The 25,606-nt window shown below is 39.3% G+C and overlaps 1 protein-coding gene across 4 annotated transcripts in view; it reads left to right on the plus strand.

Annotated features, from left to right (window-relative positions):
• Positions 1 to 330: 330 nt before the first annotated feature.
• slc16a4 (solute carrier family 16 member 4) overlaps positions 331 to 25,606 on the plus strand; it is a 33,976-nt gene continuing 8,700 nt past the window's right edge. Inside the window, exons 1-10 of one of the 4 annotated variants that reach the window (XM_032520538.1) lie at positions 333 to 656; positions 990 to 1,066; positions 3,215 to 3,351; positions 9,734 to 9,866; positions 10,232 to 10,364; positions 10,585 to 10,728; positions 10,945 to 11,106; positions 11,250 to 11,903; positions 15,707 to 15,918; positions 21,275 to 21,368. In XM_032520538.1, the coding sequence (XP_032376429.1) occupies positions 9,750 to 9,866; positions 10,232 to 10,364; positions 10,585 to 10,728; positions 10,945 to 11,106; positions 11,250 to 11,903; positions 15,707 to 15,918; positions 21,275 to 21,368 (1,516 nt within the window). In that variant the 5' untranslated portion in view covers positions 333 to 656; positions 990 to 1,066; positions 3,215 to 3,351; positions 9,734 to 9,749. Of the gene's footprint in view, positions 657 to 989; positions 1,067 to 3,214; positions 3,352 to 7,760; positions 7,953 to 9,733; positions 9,867 to 10,231; positions 10,365 to 10,584; positions 10,729 to 10,944; positions 11,107 to 11,249; positions 11,904 to 15,706; positions 15,919 to 21,274; positions 21,369 to 25,606 lie in introns of those variants that run through there. The other 3 variants (XM_032520539.1, XM_032520540.1, XM_032520541.1) reach the window with 3 other exon arrangements.

The following is a 25,606-nucleotide window of genomic DNA, read 5'->3' on the forward strand; positions in this document are numbered from 1 at the left end:
CCCCCGCATAGCTAACATCTGGATGTGGAGACCCTGAACATTGGCCAAAGACAAAAGGAAATTAAGTGACTTTGTTGCTGCACTGGGATATGGATGAGTGAGTGGAACCAGGTGGGCTAACCGCGGAGTGCCAGGTGTATGCTGGTTTTTATGCGCCGGAGAGATATCACTCGGCCAATCGGAGAAATTCCTTGCAGGACTGTTTGGTCAAAAAACTGCTGTCCTTTGCACATAGTTGCCTATCTGCAGGGTATAGTGCAGTGCGTCTCCTTTGACAGGACCTGAGTAAAGTCTGCGGTGAGGTGGCTGTGATGTTTTTTTTTTGTTTTTTTTTTATCACAAATGAGGTTCAATGCTACGTCTGCGTCACGTGGCTCTCCTCTGTGTAAGCTTTGCTTTCTGCGGCTCCTCAGCAGAGCAGCGTTGTTGAGGGTGAGATGTGAGATGCAACTCAGAGGGACTAGCTCATAGAGGCAAAGTTATGGCACGGACATCCCCGGAGGACCAGGTCCAGCAGCAATTTCTCTCTGCCAAAAAGTCCCTCACCGGTAACACGCACGTCCTTCTGCTGCGCTGGAGCGAGAAAACCCCAAATTACGCGTCCAAATAAACTAATTGAAAATTGCGGAGCGCGTCAGGAGTGAATGAGATTTCAGGTATGGACCTCTTTGCTATTTAAGTCAACATATTACTCGTTTTAAATATAAGTTGGCCGAGCAATATAATTACAATTCAAATTGTAATTAGTTTTTTTTTTTTAATGGGGAATTGTTTTTATCACATAAAACCTTTCCAAAGTTACCCTCCAGACAGTTACTCTAAAGTTATTTTTTCTTTTTAAAGCTTGTGGTCTACATAACGTCAGTGCAGGTTTGTGCCTCCTTTTATCAGATGACAGAGGGCACAGATGACGTACTCTTGAGATCCACTAAAGCGTAAGTGTGCCTGAATTTCCGCATCTGCTTGAACTATTCTTTTTGCCTCCCCAGCAGTGTGGAGTTGAGTGACAGCCACAATGCAACAGGCCTGTGAAGAGAAGATAACAACTAGCTCACAGCTACACACGGTAAGACCACATCGTTTCTCCCCACAATAATACGGTTTTGTGTATTCCTCCGCGGACTATAAAACCAAAGCTTTCAGCTTAACAATGCATAATCTCACAATTCCTCAGTGCTGAAGCAAGGCTGTGGTTAGAGTTGGAGGCTCCAGGTTGTGAATTTGGGTTTACCTTGATGGATGAAATAGTCTTGCAAACAGAAAATTAAGAAATGTAATGACATAAAAGAGAAATTTATGAGACAATAATGTTTCACTAACTTAAGTTACTACATTTATTTAATGTAACATTAAATAAATGTAGTAAATTAAATAAATTAAATGTAGGCTCTACAATTGGAACAGGGTTGGCAGGTTTGGAACATGCCCTCAATCCTTATAGTTCTACTTTGTTAGTATGCTAAATGAGTCTGTTTTTGGTATGCTTTTATCTTTACGAAACTGTCCTGTTAGGATAAAAATATACACTTGTTTACCACTGCTGAGAGTCTGAATAGGACTTTTTATATCCACTCACCACTGTCTGAGTAAACGTTTACTTTCTGCGAACATTTTTTTTATTTTTTTAAACACGGTACTTAAAAAAACTTTCAAAAGCATGAGGACAGTAATGCTGCAGAGGTTGCATCATTTTTACCAAGTATTTCTCTGCGATTTTGGTGTGCACTGTATATTAGATTTGTTACAGTACGTCAGCATGTGTGCTGTATTATCAAACTTCACCTTTTTTACTTTTACACAATGTTTCTTTGCAATGTTGGAGGATCTTTGTTTGACGCACATTTTGTACAATGAGCCTGCCTACCAATTATCTCATTTTTTTGTTTGACCTCTAACCCACCATGAACGTCCCATTTGACACCCAGAAACTGGGTCAACCTTAGAATTATTTGCTGATTCGGCTGTGGTAATTCATCTGAAGACAAATATCTACAGATATATAAAGTATCAGGTCATTTCTTAAAACTGTTGAAAAGATTATCAACTTTATAAAGAAGGAAGATTTATCCTTCAGGGTCTGTACTCGTGCAGCAACATGTCTGTTTGCAGAAGAATTCTGTTGATGAATTAAAACTATGTGCCCTAATAGGACAAAGCCATCTAAACCTGTAAAAGAAGTAGGGAAGGACTCTTAAAACACAGCTGTGGAAAAAGTGGGATTTCTCCTACTTTTTGCAGGAGTGGACGCTTCGGCGAGGTTTTGGCAAGAGTTCATAGGTCAGCAACAGAGGGACACCCTTGTCTTCAGGATAAACTTTTGCATGATACATTTTGCCAAACAATAATGAAGTTTGAGATCCTTTTTTATTAAAGTCTTGGGCACGTCTGTGTGTGAAAGAGATACCTAATACTGGAGTAGCTATTACAATTTGGGTCCACTTATCTGTGTATAAACCTTGTTTCCTGCAATGATCCAGATTAAAACAAAGCACAGAGGCAAACGAGCCTGATTACTTTGATAGCTAATCTTTCCCATACAAAAGTACTTTTACCATCTTTTGTGATGTTATAATGCACACTATATTTATTTTCTTCATTACCATACATCTTAATAGCAATTCATGACTGAAGCACTATTTTTCTGCATTCCAGTTCATGGGCTGCATTCAGCAATTGTTCACCAAATATGTTAGATTATGCACACAAATATGCACAGATTGTGCAATCAGTCACTTGTAAATATGTCTCATAATAGGAAAAAAGCATTGGGTAAAAATGGAAGTTGAGTAAAATTCTTGTTGATAATTACACATGTCACAGATGAATGGAAGTTAAGCACAGGTGAATGGAACACCATTTTGGTGACTTGTGGTTAATTTCCTGTGACAAATTTGGATAAGGTTTTAGATAAGGTAGCAACATGGCTCTAGGAATGGCAGTATTGCTGTGCCGGGTGGTTGTTCAACCATTTTAGTCTAAAATATATCTACGACGGCTCAATTGATTGCCGTTCAATTTTGTACAGAAATTTGTGGTTAGTTTACAAGATGGCTTGGCACACTGTTATATCCAAATTGTTGTTTAGATAGGGCTAGTTTTATCTCTGCTTTGAGGTTTTAGAGATGTGAGCATGCATCTGCATCAAATTTCATCTTTTTTTCTCATGATCTTGGGTCATTTCACTTTACTTATCATTGTCACTTTCTTGTTGCAGGCGTAAAACTAATCTGAATGCAGCCATAGTTACAAGTGCCCTTCGGCCACCTGAGAATGACACTCGGACAATAGGACTCCTGAGTTAATTCTTCACCTCCAGAGCCATCAGGCATTCTACCAAATCAACATAAACAGGTAACTCAACACACAGAAAAGCTTTTATTGTATGCTGCTGAGGCTGTTGCTGCTCGGGTTAACAACTAACCATAGGAACTGAACTATGCTGCATAAGTTGTTCAAAGAGGTTTTTAAGTAATGTTGTGTTAAGGTTTTGCTGTTGACGGATGAACTGACTGACCGGCACCCAACAGACCTTTTATAGATTTTTATAGACTAGTGCAATGCTGTTGAAAAAAAGATCCCTGTTTGGAATGAGTGAATTGCTTGGCTTGTGGTGTTGCTGCTTGACGCATTCTTGAGAACCAAGCATACAAACAACTTTCCTCTCGACAGTCCTTGTCCGTTAGTCCTGAGCAATACACCTGCCATCACGTAGTTGCGTCCCTTAGACGTCCTGCAGGAATTGCACCTGGAATCCAATGGATGGCTGTGTTACTATTACACCAAAAAAGTTGTTTTTTGTAGCTTTAATTTTTAGATCACAAATACAGTAATTACAAACTTACTTATGTACAACAACTATATGAAAGCCTAACTACACACATAACTATTTACAAACAAGTAAAACGGCTCCATGGATCAGGGTGTCTACAGGTAGTAAGTTAAATTTAAGACTTTAAGACATTTTAATGCCACAGTTTAACAAAATATAAAAAAAAGCTCCAAATGTGAAAATATAGGCATATTAGAACTTCAGCAGGATCAAGACGTTTCTTTGGTCAATTATTCTGTTTTTGTGGACTGTAAATCATAACCAGCAGCAAGATGTGTGATCTGTTGTGTCCAGGTTTCTCCTGTTAATGATTTTGTGAGATGATTTTTGTGAGATAATTATGGTCCACAAAAACTCCCCTTGCTGCAGTTTCAAGCAGGGATTTTTGCGTTCTATCAAACACAACTGGCAGTTTTTGCAGGTGAGAAGCCTGTGAAGGATCATGTCCTTGTCTTTGCTGTGGTAACTCATGCTGGAGGTCCAGGCAGGGAGGGGCGGGGATCATCCAGTTCCCCCGAAATAACAGCCAGTGGTTTACTCTGTAGTGAGCAGTAAATTGAGATTTCAGACAGTTATGATCATTCTTTTGACTGTAACTGTAACAACTGTATCTTCTACATGTACACCTACATATACAATGCAACGCATTGGGATTATTAGCAGAAAGGTTTGTACACTTTTTCCCAACATTTTGCGAGGTGAAACATTGTTTGTGTATCTGTCCCAGGATTTAGATCTGCTCCAAAAATGTACTTTGACCTATGCTACATGCTTCCACCAAGTTATGAGGTAACTATAGCCAAATCTCTTTTACAGGTTAGCTAAAATTCTAGCTTTCTGGATAAGCAAACTGTCCAAGACAAACTGCCTCAGCGGTCAGGATGGGAGGAGCAGAAAGGCTGGTAATAGGAGGTTCAAATACAGTGGAGAAAATTTAACTATTTGAATTACTATGCAGATATTACTGTAAATAAACTACCAATAGTAATACTACTAGTTTGATAACATGTAGTTCACTACTCCCCAACACTGCCAAGATAGAAATGGTATTGTTTTTTGTAAGACTGGGAAAAACCTTCTAGTCCTGATTTGTTTCAATCTATCAAAATCACCCATTCTCCAAACTAGTGGACAGAATATAGTGGCCACTATGAACACAAAGTACCTCCAAACAACCACCCACTTAGTCTGTTTTTTTATTTATTTAATTTTTCAGCATTTTCACATTTATGTAATTTAATTATTTAATCTAGATTGATTAATTTATTTGGTCTAGAGGCAGACAGGAAAGAAGGGGAGAAAAAGATTGTATAATATGCAACATGGGTCCCTGGACAGAATCATGGCGAGGACATCGTATCCATCAGGATACCACATAAATTGTTGTTTTTATTCTTCAGTACGGACAGTAAGAAGACTGGTCTTCTCATTTAACTCGCTTCCAGAAAGTGAATAAAGCGTATTTCCCAAAATCAATTCTTAAGGCTCACTTTTTTTTGTTAAATGCTTCCTGTTTTCAACTTCTAGTAGAGAGCTGTTAAGCTGCATGACGCACATGCACGCAGGTGATGCGATGCATACTGCCAATCTTTTTACACTATTCCACTAATCAACAGTTGGCAGTAACATGCCAAGATATGCAGCAATGCTCCAGCATCCCAGTGAACATAGATGTAAACAATGTAGTATTAAAAAAAAGGAATAAAAACCTGTAAAAGTTTTACGAGGAAGGAAAACACCTAGAGCTCAGTGATATGTTTTGGTAATTAACACTGAATGTAAAAATTACTCATGTTTAAAAGAAACTCCACAGGGCCACTTTAAGACTTCTGTTTCCAGTTTGCTCTGTCCAGCCTTTATACCACAGGCTGGGACTCGTAAATCAGGCTTCAGAAGGTCAGATGAAAAGATCTGTTAGTGTCTCATTGATTGTTCCCTCAGAAAATTCTTTTCAGATTTATAGCTTTATAATTGGTGTTCAGGTCACACAGGGATAGATTTTGGAGAACACTATTCTCCAAGTAATCCTGCTAAAATCTATTATTAGACTAAAAGCTCAGTGTGAAAGTTGGAAAGAAGCTCTCGTGGTGGAAATGTGCAGTAACAAACTCCACACTCCATTGCAAAGCTCTGGCCTCCAAACCCCCATCGCTTAAAGCCTCAGACCCCCGGCACATTCACAAACATGCTCTCAAGCACACTCTGAGGGCTACTGTGTACAGATATGGGGGGGGAAATACTTTCCTCGCAGTACACTGGCCCAATTCATTTTTCTTTTAATCCGCTCTGTGCTCTCTGCCTAATGTGGTCTCTGCTTCTTATACATATCTTAGTCGGACTGAGTTAGTGATGCAGGCTACAAAAGACTGGTGACAAACACAGGTTTACTACGCCCTTTACTAACCTTTCACCTTTGTTCAAGGTCTCTTTGCTTTCTAGCATCTAAGGCGGCAAGAAATGTCCCATCTTGTATTCTTCAGGTTTTGTTATGACTACGTTACCTGATCAATGGTCAATGTTGGATCTGCTGAACTTTAATCACATTGTTTTATCTCACAGGTAAAGCAGAATAAAGTTAAGACAGGCTATTCTTTCTTCATATGGAAACAACACTGCGTGTTCATTTGGATTGGCCCTTCTGGACGGCATGTGTATCTTCAGCTGCAGACAATTGGTGACACCAGACAGTCTGTAACAGGGGTCTAGTGGCCTGGCATCCAAGGCAGATTTTGAACTTTCTCTGTTTCGACCTAGCAATCAAGCAAACAGACTGAACAGATCATTGTGTTCTCACCAAGCCTCTGCACAGCAGTGTGTATACTATGAAACAAGCCATGGTGCTTCACTACTCACTACTCACCACTGTGACCTTGTGACGTGTTTTACTGGAAAACACAATGTTTATACAGTATATAGCTGAATTTGCTTATTGCCCCAACATTGCTCTTGTATGAAAAATTATTCTTAAGACTTTGTTCTGTTTGTACATGTTTGACACCATTGCAGCTAATGCATTAATACAAAAAGTCTCCTTTTAACAAGGCTCATTCAAAATATGCAAGTATGGGTCAAAGTCTTGGGAGGAGGATCCTTAGTAAACATGTTCCAAGAAAGCCTCAAAGTAATGCAAGATGACACATTGCCAAATCAAACTGCAGTACTGCTGGCTCTCAACACTGGTCACTCTTCAATCACTTCACAACAGCAGCATAGGTTTATTTCACAAAGCTGCCGTCTTACAGCTTAAATCTTAACTGCATAAGTTACTCATACACTACAAGACATTTGGTTAAAGAAACATTTAATTATCATTTCACTCAGTAATCCATTATCACTCTGTCTGACTCCAAAACTGCCATGAGCAAGTTTTGACCGCCCCTCTTGTGTCTGCTCTGCTTGGCCTGCTTGTGTGTTCTCCTCCTCTTGCAGGTAGCGGTCTGAGTGCAAGTTGTTAGTGAGCTGGCTCACCTGGGCTGATGAGCTCGCAAACATACAAAGCTGGCCAGTTCAGCCTGCCTCACTCTCTCGCAGCCCTCTCAGCTTCCACTTGGTTGCTTTGTGTTAATTTTTTATTTCAGCATTACTGTTTTCCACTCACCCTGGCACTCACAAAGACATCTGATGATACTTATTGTTCACATCTCGTTCACATCTCATTCATAGGTTTTGTAAATAATATTATTTAATAAAATATTTTTTTTTTACCTTGACCCTTTTGTGTATTCTCACAAATTCTCACTTAATGGAGGTGAGAGCGCTTTTGTCAGTTTTGTTCTCAGTCGTAGTCCAATTTGGTGAGTTCAAAATAACTTGGCCTAGTTTAGCCTTGTTTGGAGTCTCCCTGGTAGGTTTACCCATGGGTTCTATTTGGGGAGTCTGTGGTGTCAACTGTGGCTTTGAAAGTGGCTAGAGCTATATGCTCAGGTTCACGGCTATGGCATTTGGGAGTGGCTGCATAGCAGGTGCTTTCAAGTTTCACTTTTTTAGATTAAAAACTTCTAACTGGTAACTGCTGAACACATGGGGTTGAGTTTAGATGGGTAGTTTTAGTGCGTGTATCCTAATTTTGTTGGATAGTAAGCCTTGGTGCTTTTGGGGAGAGATACCGTGTTTTGCTACTTTGGTAAAGTATCTTCAATTTCAGTTTTGTTCGACATTTGAAAGCTGTAATTTTGTAAAGGCAAGGTATTTTGAATGGATGTTTTGTCTAGCTGCAGTCCATTTAGTTGGGACAGTTGACAACAGGTACTAGTTGTCTAACATTTAAAGTGTGTATGGGGTCACAGGAGTTAGCGTTTAGGATGCCTGTTTTACAAAACATCTCACTGTTCCAAGGTTACCTGCAGATAAAAGATGTGTGTTTTTCATCTTACTGAATAGATCTCAAACTTGAAGGTACTTGCTGATGCTCTTACATGCCGTTATGTTTGATTTTGTTTCTACTTGTGTTACATATGCTTTTCCTGTTTCAATCTCCCTCTTAATTTGCTCCTAAGGTACCGAGGTTGCTGAGGTAAGACCATATGCAGTCTATAGGTGAGACTTGGTGATGGGTTGGAGTGTGAAAAGTACTGGGCAGAAGTAGTCAATGCTTTTAATTTCTGTTGGATACAGGGGTCTTAGCTCTGTATATTTAAGTCTATAAAAAAGATGGTGCATCAAAAAGTCAATCTAATCATTTTAAACCATTCAAAAGAAGTGATATTTGACAATAATTTGTTATCATCATTTCATGGTACAGAATGATCCTGGAGTGGTAACGGTAGACAGTAATGTTGTATAAACGTGTTAAGTCAGGCTAAACATGGTTACTTTTTCCACCTCTTTTGCTCTTATTATCTGAGCAGTGTTTGCATTAAGTGTATATATGCAATTATGTGTACATAGGAAATTCCTTTCACCACGTATGTCCTCGACATGATGGGCTAAAGATTGCTTCGATAGTGATGATATTTTCAACTTTGTAATATTTTGTGAACCAAAACACCCTAAAGCCGGTTGCCGGAGAAGTTATACCAAGTTATCTGGATAACTTTGCACAGTAAAACCTAGAAACCCTTTCAGCTGCTTCTAGGAATTGACAACTTGAAACAACACAGTTGCTATTTTATTCAGATTTAAGATTTAATTATTTGGATACAATGACTTCCCTTCATCCCATGCTGTCACAGCAGCACTTGTCTTTTATAAAATCAGGTTACAGTAGAGAATAACCAGGTTATTTAAGAGCAAGTAAACACACTGATGAAACAGATAATGCAGTTTGATGTGTTGGACTGTGTCATGAACACAATCCAGGCAAAAAGAGGGAGAACACAAGAATGACTGGAGGTCAAAACTATTTATTAAATGTTGTTTGCAAACCAAATGAATGTGATGTGAACATTTGGGCAAATCTGTGGTTCATGCGAGTGCCATGGTAAGTTGAAAACAGTGTGTGCTAAAAGAGAAGATAACACAAAGAAACCAAACCGGGAGACCATGTGGGAGCTGAGAGGGCTGCGAGAGAGTGAGGCAGGCTGAACTGGCCAACTTTGTAGACTTGCAAGCTCATCAGCCCAGGTGAGCCAGCTCACTAACAACTTGCATTCAGACCACTTGTACTCCCTGAATGGAATAACAAAAAACAAAGGTGACCCATAACCAAATTACCTCTGAGCCAAGTACAATAAATACACTGAGTACATTTAACCCTTTCATGCATGAACCGATACATGTTTTAAGTTTGTTTTTACCAACAGGGTTTTATGTAGAAAATAATCAAGGTTTTCTATTTTTGAGAAAAACCCTGCTTGATGTGCTACATATTGTTATGCTAGAATATGGCCTGTGATGTGTTGATTGCATCTGATTAGGCAGCCTATGCCATATTGAAGTTATTGATGTTCTTTTTTCTTTTCCTAGTAAAACCAAGTCCACCATGAACCTGTTCAGGAAGGATGCCATGACCACTAAGAAGGAGAAGGAAAAAGAGATCCAGTATGAGGACCCTCCAGATGGAGGTTGGGGCTGGATGGTGGTGCTGCATTGCTTTCTGGTATGTCCACCTCAGTTGTTTATGATCCCTAATTTCTCAAACATGTTAATATTTATCCCAATACTGTCGACCAGCGCAATGGTTTTTCAACGACTAGTTTTCCTAAACTGTGATCAATTCCAGGTTTAATGTGTGACAATGATATAGTTTTCTGGTCCTTTTTAACAAGTTCCAAAAGGATGGTGGCAGCAAAAAGACTACATTTTTACCAGCTGTTTAAAAATACTAATCACTGTATAACTGTTTTTAATATTTCCATGTTTTCCTTTTCTAAGTGTCTGTGTATTTAACAGAGCACAGCCTATAACAAGAACACGTATTAAGCTAAAAAAAAATAATATTTGTGTGTTGGTGCGTGCCCGCAGGTAAACGTCCTAGTGATGGGAACACTGAAGAGTTTTGGGATCTTCTTTGTGGCATTCCAAGATGAGTTTGGAGGCTCGTCAGAGAGCATTAGCTGGATCGGTTCCATCATGTCGAGTCTGCGTCTCTCTGGTGGTTAGTATAAAAAAAAGCCAACTCTTCCCTTACACACTCAACAAATTGCTTTTTTATACAATCGTGTCCTCTCTCTTTCCATGTCACCAATTAGTTCAAAAGAAGAGAGCAAAGCTTTTACCTTTTGAAGCCACTTTTCCAACTTATGTTTACACTTAGATGTTGCCTAGCTGAAAATGAAAAAAAAATTCAATGTATTCCCATACTGTATCCTCTGTAGCGCCCCTTGCCTCTGTGGCCTGTGCCAAGCTTGGAACCAGGGTGACCTCCATTGCCGGGGCAGTGCTGGTTAGTGGAGGATTCCTCATTAGTATTTTCGCCAACAGTGTGGTGTTCCTCTACATCAGCATGGGAGTGATAGTTGGTGAGTAGAATTTCGTGTTGTGCCAAAATGCCTCAAATGAGATCAAAACCTGCTGTTTTCCCTAATGACTTTGAAACCGCAAGCTATACCAAGGTCATCCTCTGCATGACAAAATCTCTTCTTATCTATCTATCTACATACATTTTTTCACACGTCTGCCCACATTTCTGTGAAAGACACTGTGTCTGATATTGATGACATCTTTACTCCTTTTAGGAATTGGTTTTGCACTACTTTACCAAGCCTTCTCAGTGGTGACAGCGCTGTACTTCCGCAGGAGGTTAGCGACAGCGTATGCGATTGGCCGTTCTGGCATGGGTTTGACCTTTGCCCTTGCTCCATTTACTCAGCTGCTCCTGGACAAGTATGCTTGGCAAGGTATGCAGCACAAATTTGTTAATAATTGGTGCACACTCTATTTATGTAAGTAGTTTTCAGGTGTATTTCCGTTTTTGTGTAAGAAGAAATACAGCACATACAATTTGACATATTTGATCCTGAACTCTCTTTGTCCCCCACAGGAGCAATGCTAATTCTTGGCGGTCTAATGCTGAATCTGGTGGCCACTGGGATGCTTCTGCGACCCATCAATGTGAAGCCTCCTGTGTCAAACCTTACCTCTCCACCCATTCAAAAGAGCCCTGCTGTTTCCCTCAAGAGCTCCTCAGAGAAGGAATGCAATAATAGCTGCTTGAATGGCTCCTCTCACTTATCCAATGGCATCTCCAAAGCAGACTCATTTCCATCTCCTCCTCCTGCCCCTCACAGGGACACTGAGAATCTGGGGGGACAATGTAATCAGGGACTCCAGGACCAGTCAGTGAACCCTGAATTGACAAGACTGGTCCTTAATGGTGTGAATGGCCATGAGCCCCACCATGACTTGGGTCAGTGTAAACCCACAACTCCAGATAGCTCAGCAGAGCTCAATGGCAGCATGAATGGGTCCACCATTGTTGGACTTCCCTCACATGCCAGCACGCCGAGTGAGGTGACCGTCATAAAAGCCAAAGTACTGGATTTCTCTCTGCTAAGGGACCCATTCTTTTGTATCTATACTTGGTCCTTAGTCTTCAGCCAGTTGGCCTACTTCATCCCCTATTTTCATCTGTCTGCCCGAGCCAGAACCCTGGGCATCAATGCCATGGATGCTTCCTTCATCATCTCTGTGGCAGGTGAGACACACATTGGTCAACATATTTTGTCCTATGTTTTTTGTTATTCACCGATAAGGAATAGTTTGACAGTTTCAGCTTGTGGAAACAAGCATTTCCCAAAATGTGTATGTATATAGCAGGAATTACAAGGTATACTGTAATGCATACATATATACATTTTGGAAAAAACACTTCTCTCTTAAGTCTCTCTTGAGAATGAGACTCTGTATCTCAATGAGATTACCTGTATAAATAAAGTTTAACTAAAACATTGCTTGAAAGTAGAAACTGGTGGATTTAATCAGTGAAACTGTTCTCATTACAAAAGGTGGCGAACAAATATCCATCTTCTAGATTAGATATCCGGCTTCATTTGGCTGTATGAAATGTGCATGAAGCACAACATCATTTATTATTTTTTTTTTTTTTATAAATCTGATAGACTCCTGATTGAATAGACAGTGGATTGCTGCTGTTTGTCTCTGACAGGGATTTCACAGTGACTGTAGAGAGGGAGGTCCCGGTTTCTTTAAGAATGGGTTTAAGAAGCAATGCAAAAAAAGTCCTCAGTCAACTTCAAGGCATTAATTATTTGTGAGCTGCTCAGACTCTGCAGTCTTATGTAATGAATGTGCTTACATAAAAGCTGAACTTTGGCCCACTGGCAAGGGTGGGTGGGTTCAGCACTGCTGAACCCACTCCTCTCAAAAGGAGGCCACTCTATATGAACAGAAAACAGCATTAACATTTGGCCACCGACCACATGTGCATGTAATTCTTTAAGTGTGCTTTGTCAGGCTTTGTGAATAATTGAAATTTACCTGATGGGGTGGTGCATTTATGAATTACATGCTTATGTTTTTTTAATCTATCCCTTTTGTAAAATCAGTTGACAGAGATAGTATTACCTTTGATGAAATGTGTCTTTTAGATAAGGAAAAATCTGTTATCACTTACTTTAGGATGTGATGATGGTAGTGACATTTTTATCGCATCTCTTCAGTGTAAAATAAAATCTTGAATTATGCATCAATGCTTTGGCTTTTGAAGGAATGTTTCTCAATTGCATAAAGGACTGTTTCGGTGTCCTGGAAGAAAATAAAATTAATTTTAATGTACTGTAAATACACGGTCTGTGAATATAAAGTCTTTCATATTTTTGCATTTGGTGTGCAACAACAGCTGGACACCACCATTGCTGAAGAAAATGGGAACGAATAAAGTAAAGAGGTCTCAAGAAAACACTATGACCTGCATTAGAAACACATCTGGGATAAAAAAAAACATTTTTGGATTCTTTTGACTCGGACACGTTTGTCCTGTCACATTCTCTGGTCATGTGCACTTTGCACCCACACCACAAAGCCACTATCCCAAGTGTCCCGCTGTCCCTCTTTCCCCGACCCAGTGCTTGTCACAGAGGCCTGTTGACTTGGCTAGGAGGGAGGGAGGCCACTATCGTCCGGGTCAGTCTGTTCGGAAACCCTCAGCCACCAACGCTGCCGCTAACTGGAGTCGCTAAGCAACAGCTAACTGAGTAAAGTTGTTGGCGGGGTGACAAGAGAGGCTCCAAATTTTGTTCAAGTCCAGTTCTAAAGTGGCTGATACTTTGCAGAGTTACACTGAGGCAGCAATATGTACAAAGGAGTAGAGAACACAAGCCAACTGCCACGTCAGAGAAGCTGGGAAAGCCAACATGCTTTTTAGAAACATTTGCTTTAATCTAGTGACAAAATGTCCCTCTTTGAAGCAAAGGCATTGGTAACTCTCCATGCCTTGTAACCCCCCAATGGTCTGTTAATGCCCAAAGGCATGCGCATACTATAAACCTTCTATACCAGTCAGCACTATGGATAGAACTAATAATGTACCAGATGCAGTTGGCTTAAGGTGCTACTTGGAGAGGCCAAATTTAAACTGCAAACTGAGTTTGAACAGGAACAGCTGCAGGCCTGAACCAACCTGCTGAGGCTAAAACACACAAACAAACTCACAACTCATCTGCATGCAAGAAGGCGACACCCCAGGACACTGTCTTGGGTCGCTAGAGGAGGACACATAAACACAGCACAGCTGCCCCATGTCATCTTTCTAACCTCGTAGGACAGAAACGCTCTAGAGTCTGGTTATGTAAGGAAAGCAGAGGTCTTCACTGATGAGGCATTTCATTGTTTATTCATGTGAAATTCTTTAAAAACCTTAAAATAAAGATGTAGATGATCACATTTTGATTTGTGTAGATTAATGTAACTGTGTTTACAACAATGATACATCTGCATACTGTGCTTGGTAATACAAACTGTATGCAATCTCGTCAGAACTTTCATCTGTTTTGAGTTCAAACTTAGTTGAACTCAGTGGCTGCAGCCTGTGCAGTTGTGGTGCAGAGGCTGAGCAAAGAATGGGTAACTCTGATCTGCATAGAACCAGTTTGTTTCATTGATCAATTGCTCAGCTCTGTCTGCTTGTAGCTATTCCTGCAGCGGTCAATACACCATTGCAGTTTCCGCACTATCGCATTCCAGTTGACCTCAGCAGAGAACAGCACATATGTGCCCAGTCATCATATCCAACTGGAGCATATAATCAATCACATCGGATGGAGTGCATAATGACTTGTTTGCCTGGGTGTTGCCAGTGTAATAGAGATGTTAACAGATTTATGTTGCCACACACTGTTTGTGTTAATATTCACGAGGACAGGGATTTAAAATAGACTTGTTTAGACATCACGTCTGTTATTAATGCAGACATGTGTCGTTTTGCTGCAGGGCGGCATTCTTTTCCTCTCATTCTGTATGCCCCACCCTAGCTCACACATGCATTCATGCATGCACCCATGCACGCACACACACATGTATAGATGCACACTTGCACCCCTTCCATGCTTTGTTTTCATTAAGCATGTAATTACTGCATTATATTTAAGGTAACACTCACCTGCATGTAACTGGGAGGATGCCTTCATAGTTTACCCTAGCTGCCCTCAAACTACAATTTGCAGTGGCAAGGCTGACTTTGACATTTAACTCTTTCTGCGTAAGCATCAGTTCAAAATGCTGTTGGCCTCCGACCACTGTGGTCTGCTGTGGCAGCGTGTACTAACCAGGATTATTTCAACACCAAAAGACAAATGTATTTACTGTTTTATGATATCAAGACTCAGGGTCTATATATCACAGTAGGGGATCTGTGAGGCTGCTCTTAGGCTCTTAGGCAGCCTCACAGCGGTGCTTTGAGCTGAATGCTAACAGACCCAAGATGACAATGTTATAATTCATCATGAGGGTGACATGAATGTGTGTACCAGATGTCATGGTAGTCCATTCAATAGTTGTTAAGATATTTCACTAAAAACCAGACCTCATGGTCTGAGAGGAAAAGCTAGGGTGTCACCAAAGTTATTAGGACATATGTGGGTGGGCTGGATTTGTTTTCTGAATGTTAAATGTGAAGCTTCTTGATTATTGAAGACATTTTTATCTGAAGGTGAAGGAAGCAGCGATGCTCATGTTTTTTGGATTCCATCAAAATTCCATTTACCAAAGAGCAGCTTCCTGTTACCTTAATATTTTATTGAATGCATTCCCCAGTCGGCCTCTTTTCTGTTACTCCTTCCTTAAAGAAACAGTAAGGAACATCTTACTTTATTTTATTTAAGGAGTTCTGGTTACACACATTTTGAAATAAAGACAAATAAAGCCTTTTTTTTTTTTACTGAAATCTCCTTTTCACACCTTATTTTTCACCTTTGAGACTCTCCCTCATCTTACAGTTTCACTTTGACATTAATAAGCCTCGCCTAATCTTTTTCATTGCAGGTATCACAGAGACCATCGCCCAGCTGGCCTCGGGCTGGGTGACAGACAGGAACCTGTTCCATAAATATCACTACCACAAGGCTTACCTAATCCTCTGTGGCCTGGTCAACCTGCTCTCCCCGATGGCCACCTCCTACATCCTGCTGATGGTTTACGCTGTCTTCTTTGCCATCTTCTGTGGTGGATACATGGCTCTGCTGCTGCCCGTTCTAGTAAGAAGACCAGCCAATCTGAACATATGCATGAGAACATATTACAATTGCTAAGGAATGTAATTTTTATTTTATTTTTTTATTTAACCTTTTTTTTACTAGGAAGTCCCTTGAGATTGAAATCTCTTTTTTTAGGGAGACTTGGCCAAGACGGCACACCAGTTACAATATAAACAGAAATACAGCATAGACAAAATCACACATAAAGGAAAGGACAGGTCACATGTGGCAGTTGCATTTTTGAATTACATGACATTTTAACATGACCTTAAATTCATTTAATGGGACTAGATCATTTAGATGGAGAAAGTTTTGCAAGTTATTCCAAGACCATGGAGCAAAGTAAGAGAAGGCTTTTTTTCCCCAGCTCAGTAAAAACCCTTGGAACCTGGTAAGAGCGCCACCTGGTGGAACGGAGATGAAAACAGCTAGAATTCAGTTTGAGGAGATTACATAAATATGCTGGCAGTTTACCCAACATGGCCTTGTATAGAAAAATATACAAATGATGTTGTCTACGTAGACTTAGTGACGGCCAGCCTACCAGTTCATTCAGCGTACAATGATCTAATGACAGAATGACAGAATCTAACAGGTGGAGAGTACTAGAGGCAGCATGCATGTAGACAACATCACCATAGTCCAAAACACTTAAAAAAGTAGCCTGCACAAGTGTTTTTCTGGCTGACATGTTAAAACAAGTTTTATTTCTAAAATAAAACCCCAGCCTTAGTTTCAGCTTTTTTACAAGCTTTTCAACATAAACTTTGAAAGAAAGTTTGTCGTCCAGCCAAAAACCTAAATACCTATATGATTAAACATTTTCAATTAAGTCTCCACTTAATGTGTTAATAGTTATATATTATCTGGGGATTGGGAACAAGCCCTTGAAAATGTCATAAATTTGGTTTTCTTAGTATTTAACACTAACTTAAGGCCACGTAGTGAAACTTGAAGCTGTTGAAAGGCTAACTGAAGGTCAATCATGGCTTGGTTCAGTGAAGAGGCAACTGAATATATCACAGTATCATCTGCATAAAGGTGCAGTTTGCACGTCCTTTCCAGTATTATTTATGAACATAGAAAATAAAATAGGGGCTAAAATCGAACCTTGTGGAACTCCCATAGACATTTCTAAAAAGAAAGACCATCTATAGAAACAATAAGAAAATAGAAAAATAAGATAGTTTTGAACCAATTAATAGGTGTGTTTCCTATTCCACTATTCCAATGTTACTTAATCTACCTAGTAATAGCTCATGGTCAACAGAGTCAAATGCTTTGGACAGATCCACAAATAATGCGGTTTCTTTGGTCCAAGGCATTTATAATGTCATTTAATAGTAACAAAGTTGCTGGAACAGTGCTGTGTCCAGCTCTAAAACCTGACTGCACATCAGTTAGAATGTTTTGCTCTGCCAAGTATTCTTTTAATTGACAGTTCACTTGAGCTTCCATGGTAATATGTTACCATGTTCAACATCTTAGTTTAGCATGTTAGCATGCTAACATTTGCTGTTTAGCATCAAACACAAAGTATAGCTGAGGCTGATGGGAATAGTTTTGGAGGTATTTGGTCATAAACCAAAGTAACTGGATGAATGGAAATGTTTATCTACCAAGGGGTAGTTGAGATATTTTATTGAATAAGTAGTCTTGCACTGCCAGACCTATCTCCACAACGCTGTGTCGTAAGGTCAGCCTCCTCCGCACATAGATTCCTAGGGGACAAAAATCCTCTGGGTTGTTTGCATTTCTTTAAACCATTCACAGTTGTCTTGGGCGGCGCTAAGCTCTGGTCGCAGAGACAAATGTTCTCAGGAAAGAGCATGTTTTGGTGGAACATTTGCAAATGTAAAAGACAACGTCACGTTAGGTTAACTGTTCACACAATCCAGTAAGGTGAGCATAAGAGCCATATTTTACTGTTTATAGTTTTTGGTATTTTATTTTCATTGCAATATTAAATTGTTTTATGACATTTAGTCCACTATACATTAGAATACAGATAATGTTATAGAATTTGCTTTGATGTGGGTTTTGCCCTATTAAAAGTCACGCTTCACTAGTCTGTCCTGCCATTCAACAGTTTTGAGTTGGTTTCTCTAAGTGAAGTTAGTGTGGTTTAGGCTTCAACAAAGCAGGATGTGGAGCAACAATTTTTTAGACCCCAGATTGTAGATTGCTGATTTCATCACAAAGACAGTTTTCGGATATTCCAGCACTGTAAATGGATATGCTTTTTGTTTATTTTCTTTTTTGATCACATCCGTGGAATAAACCGTTTTTTATTTTCTACGAGCCTCGTAGCCTTGTATGTTGAAGTTGGACATGATGAGCTACATGACTCAGAAGCATATCCTGCAATCAGTGGCAAGGAAAGTTTTTTACAAGTTGCCACTATAGTGAGATACATAAATTAGCTGGATACATGGTTAAACGTAATTTGCTCTTACCAGCGTATCGCTCTCTGTACTTTGTCAACAGCAAATCCCCGGCAATCTAAGTTTCACTTAGACAGTAAATTCCATGAATATATTCTTTGTACATTAAATCTTTACGATTCTGTTCTTTTAAAGAACCAAGCAGGCCTGCCTTGTTGCACGATCCACTTTTTTTTTTAAACTTCCCATCTTCATTCTGTAGCTTGTTAGCTCGAAGTTTGTTGTTGTTTCCCGAAGAGAACGGAATTAGACAACACACATGTTCCGGCGATTATCCTAAATAAAAAATATATAAATAAAATAAAAAGAAATTTAAAAGAAACCCCACTAACAATCAACCACAGTTTACAAACTCAACACAACTAAATAGCTCAGTACTATATATTTTTCCTATAATTTGTTCCGTAGTACACTACAGTAATTAGTAGGAAATTGCAGACACATAAAATAAACTGTTACCTAACTTTCATTCAAATTCAAAATTCAAATAGGCACTTGGTTTGAAATTGTTTTCCGGAAAGAAATACAATCATAGCATCTTTATCATATTACTGGGCATTGCAGGTCAGAGATAAAGTCATTCTGAACAAATTTAAATTATGATCAGTGAAGGCAAATAAATGTAGCAGAATCCGGGCTACCTGTATGGCAAATATCATTTGACTTGTTTACATCAGCGTCAGTGTCACTATACTATCAGTTTGTAGTCCATTTACCAAGCAAGACCTCTCCATTAATCAGACTCTCCAATCTGTTGAGTTCACAATAAGTGTATTTGTGTGTGGGGACGTTTGTACCAGGAGAGCATGCATTCATTACATCATTGTGTCACACACTGAAAGGTGAAAAGTATCCATTTAGCAGACCGTTGGAGATGTTTCTTAACTGCCTTTATGGGTGGAACAACATATTTAATATCCTGTATCGTCATGTCATGTCACACCTGAAAATGAATAGGTGGACAACTGTGATGTGATTTATTTAATTGGTCTAAAAGGGCAAGACATTCCTCGGGCCTAAAGCGTGATTAGTGTTTTTTATGGATGTGAGTTGAACAACCAGTCAAACCAGTTATCTTTTTCAATCAGATTAAAGCTTGTCTCTGTCTGCTGATGTAATTCACTGAATTTCCACACAATGTTTTGAAAAATAGGTCAAGTTTTTACATCTCCTTGAACATGCTGGTAACTCACCTAGTTTGACTTAAGGGCTGTTGTGATGACAGGCATGTCCATTAAAAGTACAATCTGTAATTCAAATATTAAAAAAAATATCACCCCACCTTCAACATTCAAAACATAGGCCTGGGACTTGTTGCCACTCCTAAACTGATTGACGGGTCTTTAAGCTCAGTGGCCGGCGGTAGACAACAACTAAATTTGAGTAGCAAAAGGTTTCTTACATCAGCAATGTTTGAAAAGCAATGAAATATACCTAAAGTTGTAGTTAATACACACTGCTGCTTACGATCAGTAAAAAAACAAATATTCAACTCTGAATCTAGCTCAAAGTTATATGATTAAGCAAATTAAAGATTGGGCCAATCAATATTTTTTTTAAACTTGATAATATCAACACATACAGTATTCAAGTGTTTGTTGAGATTAATTGAACTTTGATTTGAGGTTTTATATACTATGGGTTGTGTTTTACTCCAGGTTTTTTTGTTGGCTACTAGGGCATTTACGAACAGAGAATTGGAAGTACTGTCCTCTATCATGTTCAGGGTTAGCGTTAGCTTCACTAACTATTATACTGTCATATTTTGTGTCTATGTTTTTTAGAGGTCATTGTTTTGTCCGCCTGAGTTCCTTTTGTGGCGACTCATTTTATTGTTAAAGGTCCCATGGCATGAACATTTCACTTTATGAGGTTTTTTAACATTAATATGAGTTCCCCCAGCCTGCCTATGGTCCCCCAATGGCTGGAAAAGGCAATGGGTAATAAACCGAGCACTGGGGATCATGCTCTGCCGTTGAGAAAATGAAAGCTCAGAGGGGCCAATCTAGAATCTTGCTCCTTATAAGGTCATAAGGGACAAGGTTACCTCTCTTTTCTTTGAGAGAGAGACATCATGACTTTCAAAGTGGCAGTTCGGCAAGGCCACACCCCCAGCCTCCACCTTGCCCCCCCTCTCTCCTCCTCAAAAGCTACAGACTCAGAAATGGCACATACTAAGGAAAGCTCATTGTGGGACTGGCACTAGTGGCTGTAATTCTGCACCAAGGCTGAATTTTGGGAAAGAGACTTCAGATACAGTATTAAGGGACCACTAAGTATATATAGTAAAAGTATATAGACATGGGGCTCCATCCAAGTAGCACCATGTCATGGGACCTTTAAGTTACACTGCACCCTAATCACTAACTTTGAAGAGCAGGGGAATTGGTAGGTTGTTGCTTTATCATCAAGCTGCTGCCATGTCAGGTGCCAGAACGAGAGGTTACAAAATGCTGTAGCTTTGTGCATGTTTACAATTCATTACAAGTCAAGTGTATACGCCTACCATTTCTCAAAACATACAATACTTTTTAGTTTTTTAAGGTGTTTGTCTGACTCTGTAGGCAGGTATTTGTTTTCTTGTTATTTCATGCAGCATCAACTTGCAGATATTTTTAACTTTTTTGACAGGTAATCCATCATGTTGAACTTGCTGAACTGTTGCGGGTTTTTTTTTACACCATACCAATAACCACCAGGAAGCTTTATTCTGCCATTTAAGATTGTTGTAAGCTTTGTAAAGTGGTTCTTATAATATGGTAGTAATGTAAAGTATATGTGATTTGCACAGTGCTGAAATGCTTGCAAAACACTATTTCAAAATGCAAATAAGAAATAAGAGCTTCAGGTTGAATGTGATTCTTCAGGTTGAATGTGATGCTTCAGGTTGAATGTGATGTTCTGCTCTGCAGGTAGATCTCGTGGGGTCGGAGAAACTTAACAACTCCATGGGCTTCTCCATGTTCTTTGTTGGCCTGGGTTGCCTCACAGGACCTCCTTTGGCTGGTGAGTGGATCATGTCATAGAAAACCTTTTAGTCAGACATGTGCTAACTCGCTTTTCCTCATGCACACAATAAAAATCACATATAGATGCCCATGTTATGAGATTTTAGCCATTACGTTACTGTTCTAAAGTGATTTGTAACACAGCAAGAAGGCAGTGTGTGTGTGTGTGTGTGTGTGTGTGTGTGTGTGTGTGTGTGTGTGTGTGTGTGTGTGTGTGTGTGTGTGTGTGTGTGTGTGTGTGTGTGTGTGTGTGTGTGTGTGTGTTTGTGTGTATGTAATGGTGGCGGTGGTGGTGTGGGGGGGGCACATATTTTCATGGGGCCCTGAATTCTTTGCAGTACCTCCAAGTGTGTGTGTGTGTGTGCCTGTGCCTGCAGTCAGTCCCTATGGAGTGTGAAAACTGAAACACACAGAAAACAGACTATAGATAGGGCAGCCCTCAATGCAGTTACTGGGTCAAGTTTGTCTTTCCTAGAAGCAAGTAAAGTAGAATAACAGTGCTGTGTCCTTGGCTGAGTATGGGTCACTTTGTTTAAGTGATGGCAGATTGCCTTTGTTAGTCAAGTAGAGAGCTGTTTGTAATCTGGAATAGGTTTTTTTGTTACAGTTTTTCTGTTACTTCAGGTTGTGGCAGATCCCTTCTAATAAACCAAGCCAAAAAGAACAACCAAACACATTATTCATCTGCAAAATACATGAACTGGAGTGTGACTCAAACCTTCATCTTCAAAATATAGAACAGTGAAACTTGCAAGAATTTATGTCTCATAATGAGTTCTTCTGTGAATACAGTATCTTTCTTGGAAAAATAATTCTTTGTTCCCCTATTTGGCCCCAGTTAAACTGAGGGGGTTTCCTTTAACCTATTGAAATTGTCCCTGCCCACTGTATTGGGCAATCCCTTCTGGGCAGCGTATAGATTTCGGGGTTGAAATGTGACTAATGGCCCCCAGGGTGGTACGGAAATAGCATGTGGCTCTGTTTACCAGGTCTCCTGGAAGACAAACTGTCTGTTAACTGTTGCAGCAGCAGCTTCAATATGACCTTCTCTGCTTTTCAGAAGGTACATGTGGCTTTTGTGAAGAAAACAAAATACAAACACAGAAAGGACTGTCACCTGCAGTATACTTTACACTGAAGTCACGCACGCTAAAAATGTGAGCTCTTCTCTGTAATGTGGAGAATGTAAAAGTGTATCTAGAATAGAAAACAAAGATTTTACTTTTAAAAAATGTTAAATGTCCATTAAATGGCAAAAAAGAATATGTGAAAATAATTGTGTAATATTTGACAAACATAAGTATCCTCAAAAAAAAATATTTTTATTTTTTTTTTTTTTTTTTTTTTCTTCATTAAAGTTGTTTTTTATTTTTTAAACACAAACTTTACAAATACCAAAAACAATACAAAGAAATAACAAAAAAAAAAAAAAAAACAGAAAGCAAAGGCAGTTACGACTAAACTTAAAAGGACAACACCCTTGTACACTACATGTTTATGATTATATCGACTGTATCGTGTTTAAAGCATGTGTACCAACACATGCTAATATCTATTCTTTATATATAAACAGAAATAGTCCCACACTAAATGAAACTTCCCTTGATATTGTTATCCTGGCAATCAAGTATTCGTAGGATGCAATCTCCGTCATCAGTTGAGTCCAGTCTGTGAGCCCCGGCGTGTATGTACTCTTCAATTCCTCAAATCAGCTTGCTCAGCGGATAAGGCCTGCGGTTATTAATGCATGCTGTCCTTTGCTGGTTCCCTGCGGCAAAAGTGTACAATCTCCCAAGGACAGAGCAGTGGAGATTCCGGTAACTTTTACCCATCCAGTCTCCCCAATTATTCAATTAGCTTTCCAGAACGTAAAACCACAGGACATTCCCAAAAGGCATGCAAAAATGTACCATTCCCCCTTACACTTCCAACATCTTTTGTCTTCTACTAAGCCATTCTGAAAAGCTTCAGGGAGTATAGTAGTATCTATGTATAATTTATAATGAGTAAATTTGCTTCTAACATCCCTAGTGGCCCAGCCAACCTTGGAAACTATATTACGCCATTTCTCCGTGTCTATTTCACACCCTAAATCCCTTTGCCATATCAATCTAAGATTCTCAGTGCTCACACTCAGTAGATCCATTATATTCTTGTAAAATGTTGAGGCACTAGCAGTGTATTTGGCAAGTTAAAAAGATTTGCACCATATTAGAAACATCTATGCTTCTATTTGGCGGGAACACACTTTGCACACTGCTCCTCAGTTGAAATATTTCCAAAATTCACCCCTTCCTCCAAAAGAAATTGATCCAATAGCTCCTGATATGACTTAAAGACTACAACCTTATATAGTCCTCAATCACCACATACCTTTCTTCTGCCACGAAACAACAAATGGAACGTTTACCTATAGCAATACGCGGATTATCCATGGAGGAGTACCCTGTTTGTATTGTGATTTCCCATCAACCTATGTATCTCAGACCACCCATTGAGAGTGCTTCAGAAATGGATTTTTCCCCCCTCTCACCACCTTAATTGAGAGAGAGCCTGTATGGGTTTGGAGGGAGCCACCACAGCCATTCTAACTTACCCAATCGGTTGAGAACATAATCATCCCCATGCCTCACCAATTTAGCCAATTCAAAAGCCAAGTATATATTTCTACATTTGGAAGGACCAAGCCTCCCTTTTCCCTTTTAGTACATAACTTCTTGATATTAATCCTTGGCTTTTTTCCATTCCACAAATAATCCTTAACCATTTGATTATATTGCTTATATATGCCACTAGAGACACTCAATGGCAACATCATTGATATATAATTAAATTGTGGCGCTATCACCATCTTAATAGTATTAATTTTGCCCCACAAGGTAAGATTAATTATCTTCCATCTATCCAAACTATTTTTCATCTCTTGAAGTAATGGCATCAGATTAATTTCCATTATATCAGGCAAGTCAGCAGTCAGCTTTAATCCTAGGTATTTCATTCCCACTGGGATCCATCTAAATTGAAAGTTAGAGAGCTCTGACTGAGCGCAAGACCTAGAAACAGGCATCACCTCTGATTTCTGCCAATTAATCTTATATCCAGATATTTGGGAAAAGGTTTCAATCTTATTTAGGATTATGGGAATAGAATTAGCCGGGTCCGAAACAAGCAACAAAATATCGTCAGCATATAAAAACAATTTATGTTCCGTCCCACCACCCCACACCCCTTTAATACTTGTATCAGCTCTTAGCGCTACAGCTAACGGTTCCAGAAATATAGTGAAAAGCAGCGGGCTCAACGGATCCCCCTGTTTCTGACCTCTCATGACGCCAAAGAAGGGAGATTTCAGGCCATTAGTTAGAACAGATGCCTTAGGGGACAAGTAGATAATCTTAATCCATTTAATGAAATCTCCTCCAAATCCAAACATCCTCAGTGTATAGAAAAGGTATGCCAGTTCTACCCTGTCATATGCTTTTTCTGCGTCCAATGAGAGCGCTGCGGTGGGCGTGTCAGCATTACGACTTGCCCACATAAGATGTAATAACCGCCTAACATTATCTGATGAAGAGCGCCCTTTAACAAAACCTACTTGATCTGCATGAACAACATACGGCATAGAACTTTCTATTCTTGTGGCAAGCACCTTAGTAAGAATTTTGCCAAAAAAATATTTTATTAACCAATGGCTATAATTTTTGTTGTGCCACCTTCTAAAAATGCAACCTTCATAAAAGGTTTTGTTTTAAGCAATGGCTTTTTCATGGTTAATTTATGGTTACATAATGTTTATATATAAGCTATTAACAAGAACATTAGGGTTGCTAGGTTGTACATTTTTCTTGATGGTGTTTATCCTTTATTATTTGGCAATATTGCAGTTATGTTTGTAGTGCATTAATGCTCTAATACTTCTAAGAATCCATCAAATTTGCAGTTGTGAATGTCCATGGATTTTATACAAATGAATGAATTGGTTCAGATGTTCAGCAGCTCTTTTACATTTAACTATAATTAAAAAGATAAAGCTAGTGTTTTGCTAGAAGACAATACAACCTGTGGTGTTTTTCACGTTGCAACCCAAAAGTTGTTCTTATTATGGCTTAATAAGGATCTATTTTTAATTGTTACGTTAGGGATCATTCAGAGTGAAGTGGTCATTTTTGTGGCTTATTGCACTGCTACTTAGAAATAATTTGACACAAAATAATGCTTTAAAAATCTTTTTGAATC

This window comes from Etheostoma spectabile, chromosome 7 (assembly GCF_008692095.1).
Source record: "Etheostoma spectabile isolate EspeVRDwgs_2016 chromosome 7, UIUC_Espe_1.0, whole genome shotgun sequence".
Lineage (NCBI taxonomy): Eukaryota > Metazoa > Chordata > Actinopteri > Perciformes > Percidae > Etheostoma > Etheostoma spectabile.